The sequence below is a fragment of the Ranitomeya variabilis genome, chromosome 1 (assembly GCF_051348905.1).
Source record: "Ranitomeya variabilis isolate aRanVar5 chromosome 1, aRanVar5.hap1, whole genome shotgun sequence".
NCBI classification, from domain to species: Eukaryota; Metazoa; Chordata; class Amphibia; order Anura; family Dendrobatidae; genus Ranitomeya; species Ranitomeya variabilis.
The window spans coordinates 168,306,674-168,329,809 of record NC_135232.1 but is presented as its reverse complement, the minus strand read 5'-3'; the positions used below and the strand labels follow the sequence as shown (position 1 = coordinate 168,329,809).

The following is a 23,136-nucleotide window of genomic DNA, read 5'->3' as shown; positions in this document are numbered from 1 at the left end:
ATATGTCTCAGCGTATCAAGCTCCAACCTTTTCCTTTCCTCTCCTCTCTCCCACAGATATAGAATTACCCATATATGTATCGGTTTATTATATGACTGTCTTATTTCCATTATGCTGATTTATTTAATCAATACTTAGTAAAGGTAACGTTTTACTACAGTGAGACCCTTGATATATAATCAGTGACCAGGACAGATGCTACTGATCAATCACTGTAAGTTTGGCACTGCTGCCTGCACCTCCCCTATAAATTGAATCACATGAGTGTATAGCACGAATGAGTGCTATCCGATGTTTTGTTGGATAACACTCGAACCAATGTTTTACTATGGCGCATTGCAGATCTGTGAGAATTTGGATCATGCACATTCATACAAGTGCATGGGTGTGTGTGAAACATCAGACTACACTCTGGTGTCATTCAAGTGCAGTCCTATGGTTTTCATGAACTCATTGACTTGCATATTGGATCAACCTTGGGTATGCAGCATTTTTTTCCTCGTACACGGCCCCATGAGAAAACATTGGTCTGAGTGTGAGACAATGTTTTGTCAGATCGCAGTCGAACCAAAATTACAGCTATGTGCACAAGCCCTAATTCTTATGTTCAGCAGTGAGATCTGATATATTCTCTGCATCCTAAAACCATCATAAAATGGCTACTGCATAACCTGCTTAGGCTTTTACACAGACTCCGATAATCCTTCCTGAAAGCGTTAGCCATGTGATAGCTGCAAGACATTATCCAGAAGTCTGAGCAGTCACGCACGAGGTTATGTCACCCTTCTTTGCCTGCTGCAATATTTTGCAATGTGTAAAAAAGCACTTTTTGATGATTCTTTCAAAATGAATCTTACATTTTTTTAATTCAGTGCGACCTGAAAATGCAATAAAATTAGTCTTGAATTTGATTTGTATCGAACTGAATTTTTCTTCTTTAGTCAGTGTCCTCACTTACCCAAATGTCTTTGATGGCATACTACAGAGAGATGGGGAGAAGGATTTCGTGTTTTCTCTCTATTCATTCTGGAGCCAAGTTCAGAATAAAAGGACAATTACGGTATTCAGGGAAAACTGTAAAGAAGAAAACTGTTGATACTTGCAGGCTACTGGTTATATAAAAGTGATATAGATATAATAGTCACTGACCCGCTAGGCTAAATAAATGCACGTGGTGAATATTTGGAGCATTTTTTTTTTACATTCGTTTACATGCATATCAGTTAACGAGACTTTAAAATTCTTATCTCCATGCTACAGAAACTCTCAGCACATAAATTGGCCTGCTGTGCAGATTCTGCATAGTGTGAAATCCTCGAGGAAATTCATATGTAAAGTGTGCAGATTGTGATGTGGAAACAAAGTGGATATGATGCGGCATTGCAACAGCAAATCCGTATCAGATCCATAACATTTATGTATCCTTAATTTTTAGTTAAACGATCTTAGGCTACGTTCCCAGGATAAGTATTTGATTCATTTTTGATGCACCAGATTTTTGCACTAATTAGTTAATTAAGGTTACTTGCCCTTTTTTATTGCATTTTTAGTGTTTTTTTAACATGTGATTTATTCTCCAATGGATTTTGTCTCATTTTGGCATGTCATATTTTATGCCCTGAGAACATTTCATACATTCCTTTTTGAACTATGAGAAAGATGTATAACATAGTTCACTAAGGAATGTGGGAAGCAGTTTCATGTCCTGAGCAGCTGCTGTCTCTCATATAGCTGGCATCTGTGAGTGACTGCTATGACAGGGTGAACTCCTATCGCTGTAGTCTAACCACTTAAATTCCATTTTCTGTGACAGTGGCATGTAAATTGCATCGTTTCCGGCTTCCAATTGCAATGCAATTGGGGGGACCAGTAGGTTACCAAGGCAGTCGGGGGCCTGCTGAAGACCTACAAAACAAAACTTCTTGGTCCCTTTGTGAAGCGCAGCCTTCAGCTTAGCTCCATCGGAGTATTGCAATTTCCCTATATGCTTCAATAAAAGATTGCAGTATGTATTATAAGCAACAATACAATAGCAATATAAAGTAAAAAAATTAAAATAAAAATTCACTCCTCTCTTACTCCACTAAAAATAAAGAAATAAAAATAAATAAACATGTTTGGTAATGCAGAGTTCAAAAACATCCAATGTTTCAAAATATAACACAAACATTTAATGCCAAAATTAAAAAAAAATAAATGTTAGAACTGCTCCTTTAAAGGGACTCTGTCACCTGAATTTGGAGGGAATGCCTTGTGCAGGCATGTACTACGGAGGACAGAGAATGAACTTCAATCCAATATTGCAGCCAGCATGCAGCCAGCGGGTAAGGAAAGGGTGAATCAAACACCCAAAAACCCCACCTCTATGGCTGAAAATTGTTCCCTCCAAATTCAGGTGACAGAGTCCCTTTAAGATTACCACAATTTGTGAAAGAATTGTCACGATTACTCCTATCAGGGCGTCTGTTCGCAGTGAAGAAGAAAAAATACCGCACACTCGAAACTGATATGATGCAAAAAGGTATATGCCAGATTTATTCAAGAAAACAAGTCAACAATTGCCACTGTGATAATTCGTAGATAGAAACCCGACATTTCAACCCTCCCGGGTCTTATTCATGGGGTTACTAGGAAAGCAAATAAACAGTATAAGTAGCTGTTTGTGACATAACATTATACATTAAACAAATAACAAAAAAAGACTAATAAACATACACCAAAATATAAAATATACTATGTACAATATATACAATGCAACCAGAGATGATGAAGGTAGATGTTGAGGGGTAATTCTAGTACATCAGTTAACCACTGTTTAGGGGAAATATAATGTTTACCTTAACTCTTTTGATACACAGACATAGGAGTGGCAGTGATAGAAGGCAAGACAATGGTCCTTTTAAGGCATAACCTGTCATTATAACAAAATGTCAACATTACACAGTGTATATGTAATAAGACAGCATAAGTCCTGTATGAGTATGGGAGGGAAGAGAGTGTGCTCCAGACACGTTTGGTGATGGAGATTTATGTAATAGTCCCAGTAAAGTGTGAAGGAATAGTAAAATGGGGTATAGAGTCTAATGGGGTCCCGAGTACCCCTAGGGCAGCATATGTGGGATAAATATGGCTGTGAAGAGACCCCCAACAGGAGAGACCCCAAATGTATAGAAGAATATGTTATGGATACCTTATAGTAAGTCCAATAATTGCTCTTGTGGTACAGGTAGAGGGGTCCTGTTTAGGGTGAGCCGCAGCATATAAAAATGTCCTGCAGATAATATGAGCTGAATGGATTATATTGCCAAACGGCAAGTAGAGGGTGTAGCCATAAGGAATGTCGCACATGTCTAGAGAAGTGTATTTAGGGTACCTTAAAATGGGTCCAGTGAATGCTCCTGTGGCATAAATAGAGGGATCCTGCTTAGGGTGGGCCGCAGCATGTGGAGCTGTCCTACAGATAACATGAGCATAATGGGTTATAATACCAGGTGCAAGCAGAGGGTGGAGGGGGCAGAGGGTCCGTGTACCTGCTCTGTCCTGTGTCCGGGGGTCAGCGGCGCATCCCGTGCCCAGCTGTGCTGTCCTGGATTAGAGGTGAGGATATGCCTGCACGTCCTCCTAAAATACCGCCGTACCGGCAGTACGTACTCCCGGATCGGAAGTCCACCCTAAGTCCACACTTTACTGGGACTATTGCATAAATCTCCATCACCAAACGTGTCTGGAGCACACTCTCTTCCCTCCCATACTCATACAGGACTTATGCTGTCTTATTACGTATACACTGTGTAATGTTGACATTTTGTTATAATGACAGGTTATGCCTTAAAAGGACCATTGTCTTGCCTTCTATCACTGCCACTCCTATGTCTGTGTATCAAAAGAGTTAAGGTAAACATTATATTTCCCCTAATCAGTGGATAACTGATGTACTAGAATTACCTCTCAACTACAGGCTGACTTCTTGCTGCTCCTGATAGTATTCCCTTCATCATCTCTGGTTGCATTGTGTATATTGTACATAGTATATTTTATATTTTGGTGTATGTTTATTAGGCTAGGTTCACATTGCGTTAGGGCAATCCGTTTAGCGCTAGCGCTAGCGGATTGTGCTAACGCAATGTATTTTTAGGGGTCGCGTTTGGGGTTCGCGTTAACGTCCCCGCTCTCGCAGATCCCCGATCTGCGAGAGCGGGGAACGGACCTCGGGCGCGCCGCGGACGCTGCAAGCAGCGTCCGAGGCGCGCTACAAAAGAACGGCACATCGCTAGCGCGAGCCGAAAAAGGCACGCGCTAGCGATGCGCTTCAGGCAAAAAGAACATTGCTGTCAATGGGTGCGCTAACGGACCCGTTGCACGGCGTTAATTGCGACATTTTCGCCGTGCAACGCTGTCCGTTAGCGATCACCCAAAAACGAAATGTGAACCTAGCCTTAGTCTTTTTTTTGGTATTTGTTTAATGTATAATGTTATGGCACAAACAGCTACTTATACTGTTTATTTGCTTTCCTAGTAACCCCATGAATAAGACCCGGGAGGGTCGAAACGTCGGGTTTCTATCTACGAATTATCACAGTGGCAATTGTTGACTTGTTTTCTTGAATAAATCTGGCATATACCTTTTTGCATCATATCAGTTTCGAGTGTGCGGTATTTTTTCTTCTACTATTGACTTGACCACACGGTCTGATTTACCAGCACCTCCATGTCCTTGACCAGAGTGAACACCATTATTTTTGCTTTTGTTTGCTTGTTCGCAGTGAAGGACAGCCATTCAATATAGCACAGAGGCATACTGAGTAGTGATGAGTGAATATACTCGTTACTCGAGATTTTCCGAGCATGCTTGGGTGTCCTCCAAGTATTTTTTCATTTTCCTCACCTCATGAGAATGATTTACATCTCTTAGCCAGCTTGATTACATGTGGGGATTCCCTAGCAACCAGGCAACCCCCACATGTACTTATGCTGGCTAACAGATGTAAATCATTCAGCTGAGGCGATGAAAACTAAATCTCCGAGCACTAAAAAATACTCGGAGGTCACCCGAGCATGCTCGGGAAATCTTGAGTAACGAGTGTATTCGCTCATCACCAGTAGTATGCTGATGGACAGCTCAGCCGTCCAATCGCATGCTGAGGTGTGCTCAGCTGTCAGTGTCTTGAGTTTAACTGTCCAATCAGGACCAGGGTGTGCCAGGGCTTCATCCATGTGTCCCCTGTTCACAGTAATTACCTAGCTATGTAACCAGCTATCTGCCTTAGATTGCTGTCAATTGTAGATTTGCTTAAGAGGTTTGTGTGTTCTGTGCTGCTAGCCTTATATTCTGATTTGTGTTGCTCGACCTCGGATTTGCCTTTGGCATTGCATTTGTGTAGTCCTTTTGTCGTAATCCACTACTTTCTTGGAATTCTGACCCCAAACTCTGCTATGACTACACTTTTGTCTCACCCCTCTGTCAATGACATACCCTCCTGGTTTTTGACCCCGGACCTCTTGACTACTCAGCCTCGAAGCTTGTCTAAGAGTAGTGACTAGCATTACATTATATTTGGCTCATATCCATACATTTGTCTTTTTCACCAGTATGGATCCTGTCCAAGGAATACGAGAGTCTTAAATTGTCGCAATATCTGTTACAGGATCAGATAATTAGTTTGATGAAAATTTCCCATAGCTCTCCACTGGTGGCAGTGGCTGTGAGAATCCTCTAGTGTACAGTTAAGAAGAAGAAGGAAAGCGCACCTTGTGCGGATCAACAAAGTAGGAGAGCTGAAAGTGGTTAAAATACTACTCACTTATGGAAGATGTGCAGCTAAGGCACATCACTGGTTAAACTGGATGAAAGCTCTGTTAGCTGCTGGTCCACCTACAAGATCCCGTCAGGGTCCAGATCCAAATAGAAGAAAAAATGTGCACTTGATTTCTTCTGAATCAATAATGGCCCTCCTTGAAAAATTTTCAAGGGAAGAAAGACCTGTTTAGGTTGTTCAGGGAGAGCTGCAGGCTATTTTATACCCTGCGGCCCTAGTCATCACGGAATGAGTCACAGTGGGAATAATCATGTCTTAACTGCAAGGGGGTCTTCGATTTCAACATTATCTTTGTCGCCCCAAGCACCAGAACGGTCTATTAACGCTTTTTTTTATGCCTTAGGGTTAATCTACGATGAACCTGATGGAATACAGGTCACTGACGCAAAGATCATAAACCTGAAAAGGGGAACCACACCGCTGACGACTAGTGCTGAGTTCCGGCAATGGTCCACTAAGGTTCTGTGGAATGATGTAGCTCTCAGGTTTCAGTTTTGCCAAAACCTTTTGGATACTCTTAAGGACACTCTGCATATTCCACCCTTTTCCTTTGGAGAGACCATGACTCAGGCAATTTGCTTGGAGAGACGTGATGAGCGAAATGAAGTTTTGATCATTTCCTCTAAATCTATCCACCTATCTGAGGCGGAATCGATCGAAGTTGGAGCTGCCAGCTTTCAAATGTTGAGAGGAGATATCGGTGTGATCTTGGCCTCAGCCTCTACTGTTGTCAAGCTGGGCATTTTCTCAAGCAAGCCATCGGGAAAATGCCTAAGTCTAGGTGGTTTTCAAAGAGGTCACCCAGGCTTCGAGATACCTTTTTACTTCTCAGATAAAATACTGCTGAACGTGGAACTTTTTTCCAAAACCAGACATTATCAGGGTAGCCTTCATTGATAGTGTGTCTGCTGCCAATTTCATTCATTTAAAACTGGTCCTAAAAATAGGATTAGTTGAAAAGACCCATTTAAATTGTTGCTATTGAAAGGACACTGTTACTCCAAAATCTTGTCTAGCTGGTAACGGTGGAATTATGGCTTAAAGTGGGAACACTTCACTGAGCCCATCTGCTGCTTTGTTTTGGATAATTTGCCTGCTGGATTGGTACTGGGGTTTTCATGACTGTGTATTCCCAATTTTGCTATCGATTGGTGTTGGAAGGATGATCTTAAGTGGAGTACCAACTGTCATAAGAAATGTCTTAGTTCTGTACAAATTTGCTCTGCTAGTCTGGAAGGTCTTCCGGGGTACCTGCAAGACTTCACAGAGTTGTTCTCAGAAAAAGAGGTTGAAATATTACCTCATCTTCATACTTATGACTGCACTATTAATCTTATCCCTAATACCAAATTCGTAAGTTCACCTGTATACTTTTACGAGGTCCTGAACATACCGCCATAAAAAAACATGTAAATGAAAGTGTAAGGAAGGGTTATATCCATCCTTTCTCTTTGCCTGTAGCTGCTGGGTTTTTCTTTGTTAAAAAAAAAAAGATGGGGGTCTCCATCCTTTTCTCGATTTCCATGAGTTAAACAAAATTACGGATAGTAATAGATACTCACTTCTACTCATTCTTGACCTATGTAAATAGCTTAATGGGGCTAAATAGTTTTCTAAACTTAGAGGGACTTACAAATTGATATGCATCCAGAAGGGTGATGATGAGTAGAAAACAACATTTTTAATGTCTAAGGGTCTATTTGAAAATCGTGTCATGCCTTTTAGGTTAACCAATGCCCCAGCAGTTTTTCAAAACTTCATGAATTATATATTTTCTGAATTCATTGTAAGGTTAATTGTGGTACACTTGATGACATTCTAATTTTTTTCCCTGATCTGGATTCATGCTATGAACATGTCTGTTTTGTTTTACTAAAGCTTATAGAAAATTCTTTGTTTTCTAATTTGGAGAAATGGATTCCTTGTATTTGCTGAAGGGTTTTATCTTTGGAAGGTGCAGGCCATAACTGATAGTGTTCAACCTCGTTACCTTAAAGCATTGCAATGTTTTCTTGGATTCACCAATTACTAAAGAAAGTTTATTAGGGTTTTTTTGCATATCTTTAAACCTCTAATTTCACAGGTAAGGGGCAAATCTTAAGGTTTGCTATTGGGGAGTGTTTCATATCCGCTCCAGTTTTAAGTCAACCAGATCTCCATAAACTGTTAATTATGGAGGTGAATGCTTCAGAGGTCAGGGTAGGGGCTGTATTATCTCAAGGTTCCAAAACTCTAACCAATTTGCTGCCATGTGCATTTTTCTCTAGGAAATTTTAGTCTGCTGAGAGAAACTATAATATTGGGAATCGCGAGCAGCTCACTGTCAAATTGGCTTTTGAAGAATTGAAGAATGTAGACATTTTTGGAGGGAGCTATTCGCCACTGTGGTGATGGATCATAAAAAATTAACTTATAGTGAATCAGCTCAATGGTTAATCCCAAGACAGGCTAGATAGTACTTATTTTTCTTGAAGATTTAATTTTTCTTTCATATTCAGGCTGGGATCCAAGAATGTGAGGGTAGATGCGTTATCATGCTGCCTTCAGTTTCTCCTCCAGAACCTCCATCCTCCTCGAAAGAACGACAGAAGGGGAAGGTAAAGATATTCACAACAAACCGCATGCAACAATCTCAAGATGACAAGAGCAACTCTCCAGAACACATTCTCCAATGAAGCCAGGAAAAGAATGAAGATTCTATTGTTTGTATGGAGGCAAGCCAGGGAGTGGTTTATCTAGTGGATCCAATAATGGGGATTCCATGTAACTGGTAGCACAAAAGCTCTGGAAAAGAGAAATTGCTCCTCATCCTCAAAAGGAAATTCAGCAAAATTCTGCGCTTCCAAATCCAAATGCCCCCCTCCCTTCTGAGCCCCAGTGTGCCTAAACCACATATAGTGTCCACATGTTTGGCATTTTTGTAGTGACGAGAGCCCGCCTAAATTACGGGTGCGTGTCTCCAGAAGCATGGGCTGGGCATAATGTGCTGGTTACTAAAGCATACTGGTCACTACAGTGTACTGGTCACTACAATGGCAGTTTGCAATTTTCACTCCACAACATCCACTGCTGCTTGTTTCTGTAAAACACCCAAACATCAGTCAAAATCATCACTACACCTGTATAATAGGGGTATAATTTCTAAAATGTGGTTACTTGAGTGGGGGATTCTGCTCTTCTAGCACTTCGGGGTTCTGTATATGGAGTCCGCAAACTATTCTAAAAAAATCTGTGCTCCAGGAGGCAAATAGCACTACGTCTATCCTTAGTCTCATTGTGTGGCAAAGCAGTACTGTACAGCCACATATGAGGGTATTGGCATATTCAGTAGAAATTGTGGGACAAATTTTGGCGCCAGTTTTACCCACTTCTTGTGTGAAAATGTAAAATCTGGTGCTAAAACAAAACTTTGGTAGTAAAAATATATTATTTTTTTCTTCACTGCACAATGCTATAAATTTCAGTGACAAACCTGTGGTGTCAATATGATCACGGCACCCCAAGATGAATTTGCTGAGAGGTGTAGTTTGGAAAATGTGGTCACTTAAGGGGGGTCCTGATCTGCTGGCACCTGGGGATCTCCCATTGGATCATGCCACTGCAAACCATAACAGCAAAATCTGCACTGTAATAAAGCACTCCTTCCCTACTGAGCTTTGCACTGTGATTGAAAAGTGTTTCCAGATTACATGTAGGGTATTGGCATGAAAATTTCTCCTATTAGCACTTCGAAAAAATTAAAAACTTGGGGCTAAAACAACATTTTAGTGGTAAAAATGTAATTTATTCTTTCTTCACTGCTCAATGGTATAAAATTCTGAGAGGCACATGAGGTGTCAATCTGATAACTACACCAGTAGTTGAATTCATTGGGGGGTGTAGTTTGGTAGTTCACATATGGGGATTTCTGTTGATCTGGCACCTTAGGACTCTGCCACTGTGACATCGAACCCTCAAACCATTCCTGCAAAATCTGAACTCCAATATGGCCCGTCTTCCCTTCTGAGCTTTGCGCTGTGCATAAAAAGTAGTTTTCCCCCACATATGGGATAGTAGAGTACTCATGAGAAATTGCACAACAAATTGTATGGTGCAATTTCTCCTGTTACTCTTGTGAAAATAAAAATAATGGGGCTAAAATAAAATTTTTGTGGGGTAAATGTGATTTCTTTTATTTTCATGGCCCAACGTTATAAACTTTTGTCAAACATGTTGGGATTCAAGTTGCTCACCATACAGCAAAATACATTCCTTGAGGGGTCTGGTTTCCAAAATGGGGTCAATTCTGGGGGGTTTCCACTGTTCATGATATATTATGTTTATACCTTTACCTTTCTCTTTTGTCCCGGTGCCGTATATTATCAATGTTTGTATATTTGTTTACATATGAAGGTACTGCTACTCGATTTAGTGTATTACCACTCCTATACAATGGTACTGCTACACTGTTATGTGTATTACTGTGTTTTGCTAAATGTATATATGTGTAATGTTATACTGTTGTAATGCTGCTATGTACACTCACCGGCCACTTTATTAGGTACACCTGTCCAACTTCTTGTGAACACTTAATTTCTAATCAGCCAATCACATGGCGGCAACTCAGTGCATTTAGGCATGTAGACATGGTCAAGACAATCTCCTGCAGTTCAAACCGAGCATCAGTATGGGGAAGAAAGGTGATTTGAGTGCCTTTGAACGTGGCATGGTTGTTGGTGCCAGAAGGGCTGGTCTGAGTATTTCAGAAACTGCTGATCTACTGGGATTTTCACGCACAACCATCTCTAGGGTTTACAGAGAATGGTCCGAAAAAGAAAAAAAATCCAGTGAGCAGCAGTTCTGTGGGCGGAAATGCCTTGTTGATGCCAGAGGTCAGAGGAGAATGGGCAGACTGGTTCGAGCTGATAGAAAGGCAACAGTGACTCAAATCGCCACCCGTTACAACCAAGGTAGGCCTAAGAGCATCTCTGAACGCACAGTGCGTCGAACTTTGAGGCAGATGGGCTACAGCAGCAGAAGACCACACCGGGTACCACTCCTTTCAGCTAAGAACAGGAAACTGAGGCTACAATTTGTACAAGCTCATCGAAATTGGACAGTAGAAGATTGGAAAAACGTTGCTTGGTCTGATGAGTCTCGATTTCTGCTGCGACATTCGGATGGTAGGGTCAGAATTTGGCATAAACAACATGAAAGCATGGATCCATCCTGCCTTGTATGGAGCATCTTTGGGATGTGCAGCCGACAAATCTGCGGCAACTGTGTGATGCCATCATGTCAATATGGACCAAAATCTCTGAGGAATGCTTCCAGCACCTTGTTGAATCTATGCCATGAAGAATTGAGGCAGTTCTGAAGGCAAAAGGGGGTCCAACCCGTTACTAGCATGGTGTACCTAATAAAGTGGCCGGTGAGTGTATAGTGTATAGGGTTAAGTGCAGTTATTGAATTGGCCACTAGATGGGGCATGATAGTGTACAGAGCTTCCAGCTAGGGTGTAGTATAGGAAATGGTTAACATTGGAGGGGCTGCTGTGTGATAAGATTAGGAACATTTCTTGGTAAAGGAACCTTCACACATAATGATTTAGTTAACGATATCGTTGCAATGTCACGCTTTTGGTGACGTAGCAACGATCCCGCTTAACGATCTCGTTATGTGTGACAGCGACCAACGATCAGGCCCCTGCTGGGAGATCGTTGGTCGTAGGGAATGATCAGGACCTTTTTTTGGTCGCTGATCACCCGCTGTCATCGCTGGATCGGCGTGTGTGACGCCGATCCAGCGGTGTTCACTTGTAACCAGGGTAAATATCGGGTTACTAAGCGCAGGTCCGCGCTTAGTAACTCGATATTTACCCTGGTTACCATTGTAAAAGTTAAAAAAAAAAAAAGTACATACTCACATTCCGATGTCTGTCACGTCCCCCGCAGTCAGCTTCCCGCACTGACTGTCAGCGCCGGCCGTAAAGCAAAGCACAGCGGTGACGTCACCGAAGCTGACGCCGGGGGACGTGACAGACATCGGAATGTGAGTATGTAGTGTTTTTTTTTTTTTTAACTTTTACAATGGTAACCAGGGTAAATATCGGGTTACTAAGCGCGGCCCTGCGCTTAGTAACCCGATCTTTACCCTGGTTACCCGGGGACTTCGGCATCGTTGAAGACAGTTTCAACGATGCCGAAGTCGTTCCCCTGATCGTTGGTTGCTGGAGAAAGCTGTCTGTGTGACAGCTCCCCAGCGACCACACAACGACTTACCAACGATCACGGTCAGGTCGTATCGCTGGTCGTGATCGTTGGTAAGTCGTTTAGTGTAATGGTACCTTTAGAGTAGAAGGGCCTTGGCGCCCGAATAGTCCACATGGGCTCTAGGCCCAGGACACCACAGCAATCACGCAATGTTTAAGAAGAAGAAAAGTATAGCCATTCGGAGTCTATAGGACAGAAGTATGCTGTCAAGCAGCAGGATTGCAGCAGGTCATAGCTGGAGGAAAAAAATGGTCTGGAAGAGTACAGGTCGCAGATTGTTCAGCACGTGGCAGATTATTGCATGGATCAATGCTCTCAGAACCGGTGCAAAACGGACTGGAGAATCCCCAAGTACAGTGAGTCTGAACAGGCAGAATGCTGCGGTACTGCCTAAGGTGCTATTACCCCATAATGTACTGGAGGATGTGAAACTGAGTGCAGGGAAAGAGCAGAATGAGAACTGCACGGAACTTGGTGTTGATGTTGTTACTGACAAGAATGTGCTGCCAAGTTGTACAAGTAAAGTTTCACATGTTGCATTTGAACCGGACTGTGTCTCAATTCTTGTGAAGCCAGTTGCAGAAAGGCCTCAGCACCACAGTGGTATCCCTGATGGTGCAGCAGGAGAAGACAAAGGTATGCCAGTGAAAGAATGCTGTTTTAATGTAAGCGGAGGCCAGGGCATAGATACACCAGAGTGTTCGGCCATGACTACGGCCCTGTTGCTCCCTTACAATTCGTTAAAGCATTCCAGGGTTATTAAAATGACACCGGTCAGAATTGTAAAAACTGGCCTGGTCATTAATTTGCAAACCACCTTGGGAAATAAAAGGGTTAATTACGGTTTTCATCCTCATTTTGGTGAATTTTCTAGGTTGAGTTCTGGTTGTCCATGAGTAGAGGTTTCCATAAGGAAACTTGGGGATGTCTGAAGGGAGGTTTAGGAAAATATTGGAGTGGCTCAGCTTCACCAAAAACGGATGGTCAATAGGAAAAGTTCGACAGATCCCATCTTCAATGTAGGTGATAAGGTTTGGTTGTCATCTAAAACTATTAAGTTGAAAGTACAGTCAACAAAGTTGGGTTCTATATTTATTGGCCCATATGAGATTCTGGAGGGAATTCATCCCTTGACCTTTAGCTTAAGACTTCCCGACATCCCAAATGTATTCCACAAATCCCTGTTAAAGGAGTTTATCCAGTCAGTGTTGTCTGTCTCACCTCCACCTCCTCTGGTTTCTGTCAGTGAAGGTTTGGAGTACGAGTTGAGATCCTAGATTCCAGCTCATTCCACGAAGGTTGATAGTCTGGTCAGAGCCTTCCATCATAGGTTTCCTGGGAAACCTGGGGGTCCAGTAGCCCCCTAGAAGAGGGTACTACCACAATTCCTCCTATCAGAGTGTCTGTTAACAGTTCATGACAATTTTGCCATCCAATCTTGGACTTAGGGATGCTGAGCGGTCAGTTTGGTGATGAACAGGTGACTTCCAACCAGATACTAAGGTGTGCTGAGCTGAGTTGTCAGGGTCTTGAGTAACAGTTTAGCTGTCCAATCAGGGCCACGGTGTGTCGCTACTTGTCCATCAGTAGTGATTAGAGTCATAAGAATAGAATAAAAGGCAATCAGACCCTCATTTGTACCCCAAAATGCTATCATTATAAAACATCAGCTCAGCATGGAAAAAGCAAGTCCTTATATAGCAAATTAAAAGTTAAGGACCTCATGCAGCAAGCAGGAAGGTACATGGGCAGTAAAAACTAGGCAAACACAGGAATCTCAGTGAGATGGATGAAGTGGAACACAGCATGGATGGATGCAATTACAAACACACACAAAAAGCACAGATGTTGGAGCACATCAAACATAGGATTACAGTCTATATCACAAGACACACTGTGTATCTAAGTGGGCTTTAAATAGGTCAAGGGAGATGATGTCATTGATCCACTCCAAACAACTTGCAAAACCATACATGGAGCACAGAGAGGAAGGAAAAGGAACTCGGGATACCTGGAACAGGTGTGTAACAATGGAACTAAAAATCCCACCATTCTTACAAATGCAAAACATTTTTAACAAGAGGCTAATGACAAGTTTGCTATAGAGTTTAAGTCCTCTTTTTCGCTGAAGAGGCAATTTGCATATTAAATTTCCCAGAGGAGCATTGCACAGCGAATAAGCCTCCTTACCTCAACAAGCCAGAGCTGGTATGTCACTCTCCACAAGGAGAAACCTTACCCCTTAGACCCCAGTCCAGAGCCTCTCACCTAGTCAAATTAGTTCTCATGCTTCGCACTGACGAGGGTAAACAGCCCGAAACACCGTGTCTGCGAATTGAGATACTGATTTAGCTTTTATCCTAAGTCATATTGCATGACTTGTTAAAGGGTTGATTGTGACTTGCAGGATCGCTACTTCCAACAGGTGGCGCTATAGAGTTTAAGTCCTCTTTTTCTCTGAAGAGGCAATTTGCATACTTATTTCTACAAGCACTTAGCAATTTTACCTACTTAAGATGAGAATAATTATTTAACATGTGGCAAAATATACTTTGTTAGGCAGAAATATTGTTTATTTTTTGTAAAAAGTGACATATGTTCAATTACATGCCTTCGGTTCTCTAAATATGGTTCCATGTAATTGTTACACAACATGGAAAAGGCGTAACTCTATAAGACATGCAGACATCTATAGGTGCCATACCTTTAGTGGCATTCCCACTTTCCAGACAAACTGCATCCTTTTAGTTTCAGCATTTAGTCCTATATTTTTCTATGGCAATCTTCATATCTGAAGAAAGTCTAAACTGAGACCAAAATTTCAAATATAGTCACTGTGGTTTGTGAAAAAATCATCTTCTACTTCAATAGAGTGCCAAGATTTTCCATAGATATTATAAAAAATAACTGTCCGACAAAAAATTCCTCAACTTCCCAGAATAAAACTGCCACAAAGCTACCAACATAGAAGGGGGAAAGCAACTTGAAAATGTATTCTAGGGCTGTCGTTTTGAGAGCAAAATAGATCTTTTTGATATCAACTCCATTTGCCGTGTTTGGAGGAAGAAGGATGAGTACAATACCAAGAACACAGTGCCAACCATGAAGCATGGTGGGGAAACATAATATTTTTGGGGTGCTTTTCTGAAAAAGTGACAGGACGACTGCACTGTATTGAAGGGAGGATGGATAGCGTCATATATTGCAAGAATTTGGCCCAAACTCCTTCCCTCAGTAAAAGCATTGAAGATGGGTCGTGGCTGGGTCCAGCCTGACAATGACCCAAAACACAAAGCAACGGCAACTAAGAAGTGGCTCTGTAAAAAGCCTTTCAAGGTCCTGCAGTGGCCTAGCCAGTCTCCAGCCCTGAACCCAATAGAAAATCTTTGGAGGGAGCTGTACCTCAATGTTGCGCAGCAACAGCCCCGAAAAATGAAAGATCTGGAGAAGATATGTATGGAGGAGTGGGACAAAATCCCTTCTGCAGTGTGTACAAACTTGGTGAAGAAATACAGGAAACATGTGAACTCTGTAATTGCAAACAAAGGGTTTCTGTACCAAATATTAAGTTCTGTTTTTCTATTGTATCAAATACTCATTTCATGCAGTAAGCTGTAAATTAATTATGTAAAAATCATACAATTTAATTTTCTAGGTTTTTTTATGTTCTAACTCTCACAGTTGAAGTGTACCTACAATAGAAATTACAGACATCTCCTTTCTTTGTCAAGTTGCAAAATCAGCAGAGTTTCAAATACTTACTTTCCCCATTGTAAGTCAATAGGAAATCTAAAAAAAATGAGATTTCTTTACTTTGTGTCTTTTTGATCTTTTTGTCAGTGTTCTTGTCACAAAAAATGCTAGTGTTTCAGTCACTGCTTAACCCTCCGTCAGGGGCAACTGATCTGACAGGCGCAGCTCACTTAGTTTCATTTCTCTATTTTCAGTGGTTTGTCTGGGAAACACCATCCTCCCAGTACCTTCCTAACTTTAAAGGCTGTGTGAAACCTGAGAAGCCTCTTGTACTGCAGAGCTGCAGGAGATCAGAAATCAGTGTTTTGGCTTCTCCGGCTCATTGCCCCTGAATGCGTCACACCTTTGACGATTAGAATTTGCTGTTTTTATTCATCCCAATTGTTTTTTTAGCTTGTTTTATGAATAGCTAGTGCTAAATTTGTGGATTAGTCATAGAAGGTTTTGTTAGAAATAAGAGTGTGCTTCTCAGGCACATTGCGCCCTAACACATATTCTCTCTCTTGCTTCAGCTTTTCTTCTGAAATGGCGAGGAGAATATTTGACTTGTCCAATGCCCTTCATGTTGAGCAAGTGCAAAATATACTGATTGATGATGAGACAGACCCCTTACAGCTAGAAGATTTAGGGGAAGAAAGTGACATTGCTTCAGAAGATGATGTGGAAGAATGTCCAGATGTGTCTGATACAGGTCAAGATGGAGAGAGTGAGGAGGATGCTCAAGACATGGAAACATATTACTTTTCTGGTTATTAAACATTTTTTTTCCACCTGATTATGTGTATTCTCATTTATTACATTCCTATTAAAGTAACTGATCACTTTTAAAGCATTGACATTTTAAAAAAAGGAAAATATAGCCAATTTTCTAGCCTGTGCTGGACAGGCGCAATGCCCCTAAACTCGTTATGAAACATATTGCCCCTGACGGAGGGTTAATGAAAAATTGTCCACAAAATGCTTAAAAATGCTAAAAAAAAACAAGTTTACAACAAAGCTCCTAGGAAAAAAGTTTACCAAAACACTTCAAGATAAAAACCCGGCATTTACAGAAAGACTTTGTGTTTGAGAAACTTAATGTTGGCACTCGCCTGAAAAAAAACAAAATGTGAAAAAACCCTAAGATTCTTGAGATTTTGGCTAAATTAAGCAACAGTATAAATAATATAATTAACCAATTTTCCAGAAACATCATTGTGACCCCCATATGTCACAAAAAACCATAAACATCCTCCTTATAGATCATAGTTAATGGAAGAGAACAAAGGAAGCTTTCTCAAATATATAAAAGCGATAAATTTATTAGTTACAAAAAACACTCATACAAAAAAGACCAATAAAATAGACATGATACAAAAACACATGAACACGTTATCTGTAAATACCCGTGTACAGAACACAAGAGTGTAAAGAAAGACACCAGGATTAATAGAGGAGCGTACCACATAAACCATTAGCTGTACATGTTCTTAATGTGGACCATAACTAAGGTGCTACCAAGCCAAAATCTCCATGTGTAACTATGAATAAAATACTATGTCTATCACCCTCTGTGTGTCCTATGCCATATGGACACGAGTGGTGAAAGAGCTATAGACCATGCGTTATGTGCACCCTAAGGTCCTAGACACAAAAACCTTGTGGACCCTGGAAACGCTAGTGGTCCTGAAAAAACGGTTATCATATTGAACACATGGGAGGCTGGTCTCACCTGGTATGCGGACGCTCCAGCACGCACCCCGGGGTGCGTGCTGGAGCGTCCGCATACCAGGTGAGACCAGCCTCCCATGTGTTCAATATGATAACCGTTTTTTCAGGACCACTAGCGTTTCCAGGGTCCACAAGGTTTTTGTGTCTAGGACCTTAGGGTGCACATAACGCATGGTCTATAGCTCTTTCACCACTCGTGTCCATATGGCATAGGACACACAGAGGGTGATAGACATAGTATTTTATTCATAGTTACACATGGAGATTTTGGCTTGGTAGCACCTTAGTTATGGTCCACATTAAGAACATGTACAGCTAATGGTTTATGTGGTACGCTCCTCTATTAATCCTGGTGTCTTTCTTTACACTCTTGTGTTCTGTACACGGGTATTTACAGATAACGTGTTCATGTGTTTTTGTATCATGTCTATTTTATTGGTCTTTTTTGTATGAGTGTTTTTTGTAACTAATAAATTTATCGCTTTTATATATTTGAGAAAGCTTCCTTTGTTCTCTTCCATTAAGTATAAATAATATGCAACACAGCACAGTAGAATACCTAGATGGAAAGAAAATAACCCATATCATATATATCAATTTTATTAAACAAAAAAAGGAAAAAGAAAATTAAATAGTTGAAAAACATAAACTTTTATTCAAGCCTGGATAAATCTACAACCGAGAACTATGCTATATATCTTAAGGCAAGGTCTAAAGGTAATATAATGTATTTATGCATTTATTATTTTATAATATTATACGATTAAAAAAAAATAACTAAGCCTTTTTGGCTATCATCCTACTTTTTTCAATTCATAAATAAATAATTTTATAAAAATCACATTGGTACATATCACTTGGTTATTTCAATAAACTTGCCTAATATAAGCAGAACCCATTGTATGAACAGAAGTGACCATACAATTATGTTCAGAAATTAATATTTTTTATACTATATAGTAATAAACTTTGAAGTGCATGAATAAAAAGTTAGTGAAACAGAGAAACAATCTATATAGCAATGTTAGGTGCATTCACTGTGCATCTCAAATAAATAATAAAAGAGTTCTCACTCTATTTGGCCTAAAACGTTAATGTTCAGGTTTCTAAGATTCTGACATCAGAACCCAGATAACACTGATTAGAACCATAGGGCTTTACAATAAAAGCTAAAATATTGACCATATGATGGCAAAAAGTCTTTTTGGTTAACGTATCCCCTTCTAACTACTTTCTGATGAAGTTGGAGGTGCTGTGGATGAAGACCGTCGCCTTCTTGACACAGACCGTGATCGTTCCATGCTGTATGCAACATGCTGATCGTAATTCTGCAGCTGAGTTTCAACCAAGTCCCTTTGCTGTTGGCTGATTGCCTGACTAATCAGTCCAGGGAGAGCTTGGATGCTACCAATTAATGTCTCTAGCTTTGTCTCTAAGACAACAATCCTCTTCTCAAAGTCTTCACTTCTTTCATTCAAATCGGAGATCATGTCGTACATGATGTTTTGCGTCTAGGAAGCAAAAGTGGAAATAAAAAGAAATCGCTTTTTATTATGTCATAGTACACAATCTTTGAAAACCATTCTCTAAGGATATACACAGAGGAATTTGAACATTTCCTAATATTTTATGTAAACAGAGGAAAAGGAATAGAATATGAATAAGCCTTTATCAGTTCTTTAACGTATATGGCAAATACTACTACTTTGTAACAGATAGCTATGAAATTAATATATAGATAGATAAGATAGATAGTGTGATTGAACAACAGGAGAATTTTACTATATAGAGATGGATTTACGTTTCTCAGGAAATTTGAATCAAATAAAGCAATTCAGAGGAGTTGAGTTTCTCAGCAAAATGAGTTTACAGAATTCTGAAACAAATGTACGGTAAGGGTATGTGCACACGTCAGGATTTCTTGCAGAAATTTCCTGACAAAAAAACGGACATTTCTGCCAGAAATCCGCATGCGTTTTTTGCGCGTTTTTTGTGCATTTTTTTGCATTTTTCCCAATACATAGTGTTAGGGCTAGCGGAACGCACCGAGTAAATAGAGATGTTTTTATTGATATTGGTGCATTCGCAGCCCGAGGTCCACCGTGCAGGAGTACCTGCTGCTAGCAAACGGCGGCACTATATGGCGGTATGGACTAACTCAGTTAATTCTCCGAGTAGCCATGAAAGCAAAGCACTGTGCCCTGTTAGACTTCACAGAGGCACAGGCTAACTGCCCAAATAGAGAGCAGTCAGTGGTCACGCATGCACACAAAACTCCTCGCCAGAGGTGCCAGCATTCTAGGGGTTTATTTCAGCCGGGTCCCTGACCACACTGGCGCAAAGCACATAACAAAGAACAATACTAGCGCATAGCCATGCGGCCATGCGAGCCCTAAATAGTTTCAGCACGTACAGGACCTTCCTAGAAGGACCAATGAGAGGCTGCCACAGAGAGTGAGCACCTACAGGACCTTCCTGAAGGACCAATGGCCTTAGCTGCAGTATCTGATCATGTGACCCTCAATCTCCACTGAGAGATCTTACTCTGGGCATGCTCAGAACGAGAACAGCAGGACTTAGTCCCAGAAGTGTCTGCTCGCCGCTGCCCAGCACTGACTTCAATGGCAGAAGCAGGAAAGGCAGCAGTAACTCTGTACAGAGTTAGGGTATGTGCACACGTCCGGATTTCTTGCAGAAATTTCCTGAAGAAAACCGGAAATTTTCTGCAAGAAATCTGCATTTTTTTTTTGCGTTTTTTTCCCGTTTTTTTCCCTTTTTTTAGCATTCTGCAAGCGTAATTAGCTTGCAGAATGCTAAAGTTTTCCAAGCAATCTGTAGCATCGCTTGGAAAACTGACTGACAGGTTAGTCACACTTGTCAAACATAGCGTTTGACAAGTGTGACCATCTTTTTACTATAGATGCAGCCTATGCAGCATCTATAGTAAAAGATAGAATGTTTAAAAATAATAAAAAAAATTAAAAAAATGGTTATACTCACCTGCAGGCGTCCGTTCCTATAGATGCCGTTGTGGTTCAGGACCTTCCATGACGTCGCGGTCACGTGAGCGGTCACATGACCGGTCTCGACCAATCACAAAACAGTGACGTCATCGCAGGTCCTTCACCGCACACCAGCTTTAGAAACCGAAGCGGCAGCATGCAGCGGAGAGGCGGGAAGACATCGAAGGTGAGTATATGACTATTTTTTATTTTAATTCTTTTTTTTTTACCAATTATATGGTGCCCAGTCCGTGGAGGAGAGTCTCCTCTCCTCCACCCTGGGTACCAACCGCACATAATCTGCTTACTTCCCGCATGGTGTGCACAGCCCCGTGCGGGAAGTAAGCAGATCAATGGACTCCTAGGTGTGCGGAATCCCCTGCAATTCCACATTTTAATGAACATGTTGCTTTTTTTTCCACGATGCAATTTTTTCGCGGAAAAAAAGGCTACATTTGCACAAAAAATGCGGAATACACTGAAAATAATGGGAGGCATATGTTAGCGGTTTTTTCGCGTTTTTATCACGTTTTTATAGCGAAAAAACGCGAAAAAAACGCAAAAAATACTGAACGTGTGCACATGGCCTCAGACTGAGCGAGACGCTGGGACCGACGTCTCCGCTAAGCAGGCTCCACTGCGGCAGGAGAAGAATGGGAGACCGCAGCGGAGATGGCCCGAGATTCCCCCTGTGCAGAGGCGGAAACTTGACCCCTAACACATAGAATAGCGGGAAAAATGCGAAAAATCCACAAAATTAATGAACATGTTCATTTTTTTACCGCAATGCGTTTTTTTTTCGCGGAAAAAAACGCATCATGTGCACAAAAATTGTAGAATGCATTCTAAATGATAGGATGCATATGTATGCATTTTTTATGCATTTTTATAACTTTTTATCGTGAAAAAATGCGAAAATTCCTGAACGTGTGCACATACCCTAATTTCTGGGCCTGGAGTGACAGGTATATAGAAAGTGGGACCTGCCACTCCTGTTCCTTCCAGTATGAATTTTTACATAAATACCCATTAAAGGGGTTGTCCAGTACAAGATCAAGCTATTTTTAAATGAAACAGACCCCATTATAAAATAAAAACACCTTATACTCACCTCCTGTGCAACGCTGTTACTGCGATGTCCGTTCTAGGTCGTTGGTGACATTGTTATGCCAATGAGCCCTGCAGACAATCAGAGGCCGCTAATGGCTGTTGCACTCTGCTGGGTGACGTGTGCACTCTCACTTCTTTAGTTTGTCTGAGATTCATGACTTTAGTCGAACCTCGGACAAACGGAAGTAGTGAGGGTGCAGCAGCCTATTAGCTGCCATTCATTAGCTGGAGGGCTCATGTAGCATAACAATGTCACACGAGAACCTGGAATACCTGGCAACGACATCGCAGGAACGTTGCCAGAACTGGAGGCGAGTAGGTGTTTTTATTTTTAGAAACTACTATATTTAAAAAGTGGTTGTCCAGATAGCGGAAGCCTGGTGAAGGTGAACTTTATGGAGTGTACAATGAGTGAAGACTAGGCAAGAGAACTAAGGAAGTTGTGTTGGCTTAATAGCTGGGTGGAGTGTGGGGGTCTAATCCACTTGGTGATACATTATTTGATTTATGTATTGATTAGGGAAATATAAATGTTAACTTAGTGGCCAAATGACGGTGTGAAATTTATTGCATTAGGTTCAAGACTGACCACAACCAGTTTTATAATCTTCATACATAATGCGCCAGAAAAAAAAAGTTTTCTTGTGTCAAACATCTATCCCATGATGACAATCCCATGAGCTAATTTTTGACTGAATTGATATATATGACATAGACAGAAAGATATGAAATGTTCAACATATCTAAATTTACAGAACATGACCCTACATGAGCACTATAGGAGACCTTATGTTCTCTAACTTCAGCTCTGAAATCTGTAATCAGGAATCTCTGATAACCAGAAGCAAAAAGCCAGTGAATTGTAAGGGGCGGCCATTCTATCATTCCAGTCAATTACTTCTTCTGACTTGCCACTCCTCAGTTACAGAAAATTACACCTATTTGCAGACTGCTTGAACCCCTTTATATCAGACATTACTGATGGGCAATTTTCTCTTTCTCCCATAATAATATCAGATTTTTGAAGGACAGATTTAAGTGTAAGAGCTTTTTAAACTGGCATTGCGCTATTAGGGTAAGCTGGTTCAGATGGGAATATGGATTCCATTTAACATAAAATGTGAAAAACAACTTTCCTCCCCCAGGCTTGTGTGACCACCAGTAATGTAGCTCCTTGTTGATACAGTACATGTACATGACACAGTATGTATGGGATCATATACCAGCAGTTTATGTAAATGGCAAGCACAGTATTGAGATAAATAATAAAACCACGTACAGTATAGAGCCTGGGCTCTTTCTGTTGTTTGAGGTTCCCATGGCAACCATAACATTACTGAAAGGAGACAATAGTACTTTTTGCTGTATGTAGTGTATGTGGGAGTCATTTCTTATGTTCACATTTCTAATCCCATTGAACTGACTGCAAAATGGTTCCATTTATTTTCTAATTTGCCAGAAGGCAATGCACTTATATTTCTGTCTCTGGGTAAT

General features: G+C 41.0%; 1 protein-coding gene across 1 annotated transcript in view; it reads right to left on the bottom strand.

Annotated features, from left to right (window-relative positions):
* Nucleotides 1-18,162: 18,162 nt before the first annotated feature.
* The window catches only part of KCNN2 (potassium calcium-activated channel subfamily N member 2), a 274,294-nt gene continuing 269,320 nt past the window's right edge, over nt 18,163-23,136 (bottom strand). Inside the window, exon 8 of the mRNA XM_077290515.1 lies at nt 18,163-19,041. Within this exon, the coding sequence (XP_077146630.1) occupies nt 18,754-19,041 (288 nt within the window). The 3' untranslated portion in view covers nt 18,163-18,753. The remainder of the gene's footprint in view (nt 19,042-23,136) is intronic.